The sequence below is a fragment of the Chaetodon auriga genome, chromosome 12 (genome assembly GCF_051107435.1).
Source record: "Chaetodon auriga isolate fChaAug3 chromosome 12, fChaAug3.hap1, whole genome shotgun sequence".
Lineage (NCBI taxonomy): Eukaryota > Metazoa > Chordata > Actinopteri > Chaetodontiformes > Chaetodontidae > Chaetodon > Chaetodon auriga.
The window spans coordinates 14,606,425-14,612,716 of record NC_135085.1 but is presented as its reverse complement, the minus strand read 5'-3'; the positions used below and the strand labels follow the sequence as shown (position 1 = coordinate 14,612,716).

General features: G+C 43.2%; 1 protein-coding gene across 1 annotated transcript; it reads right to left on the bottom strand.

Moving 5' to 3' along the window:
• Window positions 1-1,027: 1,027 nt before the first annotated feature.
• On the bottom strand, window positions 1,028-5,256 carry tmem275a (transmembrane protein 275a). The gene is made up of 2 exons (XM_076744023.1): window positions 4,729-5,256; window positions 1,028-3,765 (listed from the first exon to the last, which is right to left on the bottom strand). Exon 2 carries the CDS (start codon window positions 3,649-3,651, stop codon window positions 3,031-3,033), a length of 621 nt encoding a protein of 206 aa, XP_076600138.1. The 5' UTR covers window positions 3,652-3,765; window positions 4,729-5,256; the 3' UTR covers window positions 1,028-3,030.
• Window positions 5,257-6,292: the final 1,036 nt, after the last annotated feature.

Sequence of the window (6,292 nt, the reverse complement as noted above, 5' to 3'; positions counted from 1 at the left end):
GATCAGCACTGTGCATATTCAAAATGCTACTCTGGTTACTTTGATGTGCTTAATGCTATCAGCTGCAATTTCCAAACACGACCGACTCTCACTTTTTTCACACACATATAAGAAATCTTACAAGAAATATGATCTGGACGACCGGCCCGTTTGGCAGGTTTATCTTGCAAGCTTGAAAATGCAATGCCGTGTGAAAACAGCAAACAGTTTCTAGTGATTTTGCACGAAAATATTCAATGTGCACCTTACATTTTCACCAAATTCACTGAAATATAACTGCTACACCATCAGTTCTCTGATGGTTTTAACAATAGCCAACAGGGGCTTGTTATGATCTACTGACATCTATTGGCTTAATATAAAACGCCACATTTTATGTAACGTCTCTAGAACATATAGATGGAGCTCTGACGCCCTCCTGTGGCAGCTTTAAACACTCATGAGCATATTGAGTTCTTGACTCAAGGCCATCTTAGTGCGATGTGTTAAGGGATGGGAGAGCATTTCATGTGTGCTTCTTTAGACCAGATTTACAACCAGCCAGTCTTAGATCTTAGACCATTTTCAGAAATGATTGTTTAATTTGTTGGTCAAGCTAAAATACTAAAGATTCACTGGTTCTGGTTCACATGAGAGGATATCCTGCTTTTTCTAGTTTATTTTGCTGTCAGTCAATACTTAGTTGTATTAATAGATGCAGCCCTGGAAGGAACCTTGCCTCAGGAGTACAGGAGGCTGGTTTGGCTGTTCTTAGGTTAACACCTTCTTCCTGACACATCTGTGGGCAAAGATTTATGCTTCATTGCTGCAAAAGAGTCTCTGCAGACGCCCTCCAGGAATAAACAATGCTTGTTAAGATGATCACGTCCCAAGAAACAACTGTTATCCTACAAGATCACACAACTTATTTGACATTTTAATATGTGTCAAATCCAGCTGGCCATATTTATTCATTTCACTTCACAAAATGCAATCTAGCAAGAAGATGGTGTCACACCACACATACATAATGAACGAACTCAGCATCTACTGAAAGAGCCTTTTTATTTATATCTTTTGAAGGATTCACATTTGGATCAGTTACTTTTCAAATAAACAAATAATAATCTTCACAAAAATATTCTATCTTCTTCCTGTTTCAGATTTTCAAGTGCTACACAAATTAAAATACACAGATAACACCAACACTTCACAACAGGGTGTTTGCATTTCCATGAGTCACTTCTCTGAACATGCAAAAAGATTAGCTCAGCACTCTGATTTGGCACAAGAAAGAGAGAGAGAGCTTTGACAGAAAAACTGGTCCCTTTGAGGAGCTGTATCACAAATAATGAAGGTTAATACTGTATAAGGGAAATTCCTGCTCACTGGACTGTACCTGTGTGCAGGAGTTCACTCTCCTGCTGCAACTTAGAAACTTCTGAGATGAAACATTTAATCCATTTGCATGCATTTGTTACATCCACAAATAAACAAGGTCACACTTTGTATCGAGGTACAAATATTCACCATTAACTAGTAGCTTATATGCATGCATAATGGATCTTTATTAGTCATTACAATAAAGAGCCAATATGCTACTAATGTGCATGCAAATAAGCAACTAGTTGTGGTGAACATGTGCACTTTAATAAAGTGTTACAAAAAACTCGGTGAAGCTTTCCTAACAATATGGACCAGAAATCCAGAGCCAAACAAAGGCTTTCTGAAGAAAAATGCTATTGTGCAATTCTGTTATAGCCCTCATTAGTTTGATCCTGATATCTCAGTCTAAGGCAACTTTCCTTTCAAAGGAAATCGGGGTTTGAATGTCTCGTTTGACCAGTCAAGTTCGCAACTGACACGAAGACATCACAGTGATGGGGAACAGGTACCTTTTATGCAATCTGAATATCTAAACTCTGTCAGGCTTCTTGACTTGTCCTTGTTGTGTATGCTGGGTCCAGCGCGGGTTACGCTTTGTCATATCAGACGTTAAAAAACGAGAATTCAATACTGTGAAATTCACATGTTCACATTTGTAAAACGTTAACTCAAATTCAATAAATTCAGTTTCACGATGACAAAATCATCATTAGGACACATTTTTATGCCTTATAGTGAGGTAAGGCCTTACTCCACCTGGATCATGACCCAAACTGCATTACACTGTTTATAAATCACTGAAAACATCCACGTGACCTCAAAACTGTGACTTGAGTTGCAACTATTTTCAACAAATACGGTGGGAAACAGTATTCACAGTGTTAATGTTGGTGTGATGACAAAGGTTTGGCAAACTACACTGATAATGCTTGCACAATCAAACGTTGTACACAGGTGCATGTAAACGTCCTGTAACACACTGTTCTATGTGCACCATAGTTCATTACAAATGTATTGGCTGTAACTGTAATCACTTACCTGTGAAAAGAACTATAAATGCCAAGAATTGAATCTCAGGTGAGAGCATATTGCTTTGGGACCCCTGTGACCTATAATATTTTATGCCCCCAAAACAAGTTCAGCGCTGAGAACAGCACACAAAATGCCAAATGTCACTACAAATGTACCTGTACAGTTCACTAACGACCTTTCACATCTAATCTTTACGTTTTAAGAACAAATCAACGATCACATTCTTCAGGCGAGCCCTCTGGAATCACTGCTGACGGCTGAAGTTTCCATGAACCAGAGTAACAGTGAAGGATAAATCTGCATGGTTTGAGACACTTAGTTTGATTTCTACATGGAAACTCTTCATAATGCCCCACGTTAAGAACGAAGAACTGTAGAAAAACAGCACAAGAGAGGTAGGAATTTGAATTCCAAAACCTACGATCCACAAATACTTGGATGTTTCATTAACTTGGCATGCTAACTACCAGCTGGCTGCACAGCAAGAAAACCAAAAGCATACTGTCGACAACTTGTCACAACCAGAAATATGGCACCACGTAAACTAGAGGACACGATCACACTCAGCAAGCCCTCAGCCCAGAAGGATATTTACACTGCTTGCGCTCCAGCCTTGGAAGAGTTTCTGTGCTGCTAGGTGACCACCTCTTCACGTGGCAGGGTGAGCTTAACTTCCCCTCCTGCTGCTGTGGAGGCTGAGTAGACTGCAGTTGCGGAAACAGAAGAGGGTCCGTTGGGCTCCATGGTGAAGAGCTTGTAGGGCCCTGGCAGGGCCACATCTGGAGCCTCCTTCTCAGGGCTGGATGCCTGGGATGATCCAGGAGAGGATGTGGGGCTGAGCTGCACAGCTGTGGTATCTTGCAGCGTGTGCTCGCTGGTCTCTATCTCAAACGCTGCCCCACCGGCCAGACCGCCATGTCCCATCAGCCCCGTGCCCCTGCCGCCCACCTTAGACCTCCGTGAGCTGTGGGGAGGGGGGAGGCGGCTGCACACGCAACAGGCCCCGAAAAAGGAAAAGGCCACCAGCAGGAGGATAGGTCCAATGATGATCGGGGGATTGGCAGAAGGCACCAGTGTGCTGAAGGCGAACGCTCCCACCAGGGTGATGTTGAGTCCAGCCAGCATGATGCATAGGCCACAGGCGCAGCAGAGTGCCGGAGAGGGCAGGCCATGAGGGCGAGACTTCCTCCTCGTCTTCTTCTGCGGCTCCTTTTTAGGTACAGAGGTGCTGGTGTTTCTGTCAGAGATGACCATGTCTTCAACTCCAGGCTCGCTCTTCCGCTGTGGTATCAAATCCCCCCGTGTCTCAGCCCGAGCTCTTCCCCATGGCAATGTTTAAAGAAATTCACAGCCAGGAAACATCTTTGTCTGAAAATGACAATACATGAGAGCTGTAAAAGTTTGGATTAGAGATACAGACAATGGAAGGAAATAAACTCTGCCACTCTTAAGTGCACTCATTCATGGTGGGCAAAGTGAAGCGTCCCCCCCAGAGACAGCCTGTGTAATCCATCACTGAGCTCTGAACATTCATCACTCTGCCTTGCTACTCCGAGAAATTACAAATACCAGGAGACGTTGTGGACCGACATGTTATGATAAACGTCTGATAACCTACAAACAGAATACACTGAGCGACACTGTATCCAGACACAGCTGGCATCTAACTGTAGTCACCAGAAGCTTGTCTCACATAAGTGGAAGGACGAGAACACTGTCCTTTTTTATAATATATATATAGTGCTTGTTTTATTCAGAATTGAATTCAAGGTGTAACATGTGAAATACATGTGGAATAAGCAATAATAGTGCAACAGTTGAGAGGTATTCACTGCACCATCAATGGGGAATCTGACTATTCAATTACATGTTAACTAAGCCTCAGTATAAATGAGATGCGTGCACCCTGTGACTCTTGCATCGCCATTTTTAAAAAGGTCCTGAGCTGTTACTTTGACGTTTAACATGGTTAGTGGGGATCGTTGTTCATATTGTATTGTTTTGTGAAAGTCAAATCTGTGCAGTCGCACTGCAGCTGCTTCATCCTTGCCAGCTAGGCCACTGGGGAAAGCATTTCAGTGTTTAGTTGCAATCAAATCAGCCTTTTCTTCCCAGCATGGATGCACCCCCCCATTCAAGAGCACACAGTGCAAATGAAGAGAGGGGGAAATTATCTTTTTCATGTAAATGTGCACAAGAGGAAATCCATGAGCCTGAATATGCGCTGCAAACAGTACGTTTAAGTATGAACTAGGCTCCGCTAAGAGCGCGTTTAAATGCCTGCTCACTGCACTGATGTGTTGCATCCGTGTGAAATTAAAACAGTCTCACCCTTGATGCCGACACACTGAAGGTCTTTCCATTGTTTCATCAGTAGATTTTCACGGTGAGTCCCAGTCTAATAACCGGGTGCAGATACTGAGAGGCTGAAAGGACGCATCAACACCAAACGAGCGCTTTTCATCCAATTGTGGTAGCTTCACGTTCCTGAGGGCACAAGTCATGACAGTCGCTCAATCAGTGGGCGCAGAAACAGAGCAAAGGCGATCCGACCTGCTGAGGAGCAACAGATCCGAGGGCAGAGGGAAGATCACTTGAGGTGAGATGGCATTTCCTCCGTGTTGACACGCAGACGCAACACCGCGCGCTGCTCCTGATGTGGACCGAGACGCACGTAGAGCACCTGAGAGGTCGTCCTGCGGCGGAAATGGAGGGAACCCGCTAACATATGCGCTGCACCTCCCCGGCAGTCGCTGTGAAGTCGTCATATTTCATGCGCTGAGCCTCGCCTCCCCCCCGGACGCGACTGACCTACGTCCTCCTCACCGATCCATCCTTTCCCAGTGCTCAACCTGATGTGTGTGTGTGTGTGTGTGTGTGTGTGTGTGTGTGTGTGTGTGTGTGTGTGTTGTACCTTGCCTGTAGCTCACCAGCTCACCTTCACTTACTTGTTGCTCATTCTTCAAGAGGAACACGCAACATTTTTAATAATTTCAGTTTCTTTTGACATTAAATCTGATTTCGTCTATCAAATTTAAATCAAAGGTGTTTTATTCACAATCACTGACAGGCTGTTACCACATCAACCCTCTGATGGCTGTTTCCTCATCATCAGCTCTTAAATAATATGTATATAATAATACATAAGGAACTCTATAAAAGGTTCATAAGTTATAACTAATGGCTTAAAATCAATTAATAGTCATCAGTTTGAGGTTGTACAAACTCTCTCTGGTTGTTGAGCCATTAATAACTCATTAATTAAGGGTCATCATGAGTTTCTAACTGTTATAATCCAAGAGGTTTGCAGTCATAAATGTTGTCATGAATAAACAGTCAAGAATCGCCTCATGAGCCATCAAAGCAAGTTAGTAGGTCATCTGTAATTAAATGTTAATTTATCATTTATAGAGGGCTCAGAAAGTCAGAGGTCAAACAGTCCATTAGAGGGTCTTTCAGATGATTTAAATGGCTTAAAAAACAAAGTCAATGTCCTGCTGGAGGAGGAGAAACACCATCAGGCAACTCGACAGCTGATTAAGGGCTGATAGCTTGTTATCAAGCATCACTAAATGATGTGTTAGCCATTAATGAGCTGTAAGTTATAAAATTAGTTATAAATCCTTTAGATTTGCTCTATTATAAAATGGCACCAATATTACCTTCAAACCTGGGAGGAAAGAAACGGGGGGTGACTCTTTAAATGTTCCCAGCTGTGGTTTTAAGATGAGGTCCAGGGTTTTTTGTCAAATGCATGCTGGCATCATAGGTGACCAGGTCTGTATCTTTTCTGGGTATCCATTGTTGCACTCCCTACGGACACAGAGGGATTGTGGGATTGCGGCATTGTGATTTGAGGCCTGACAATCAAACTGCTGGTTGTCATCATGGCGCC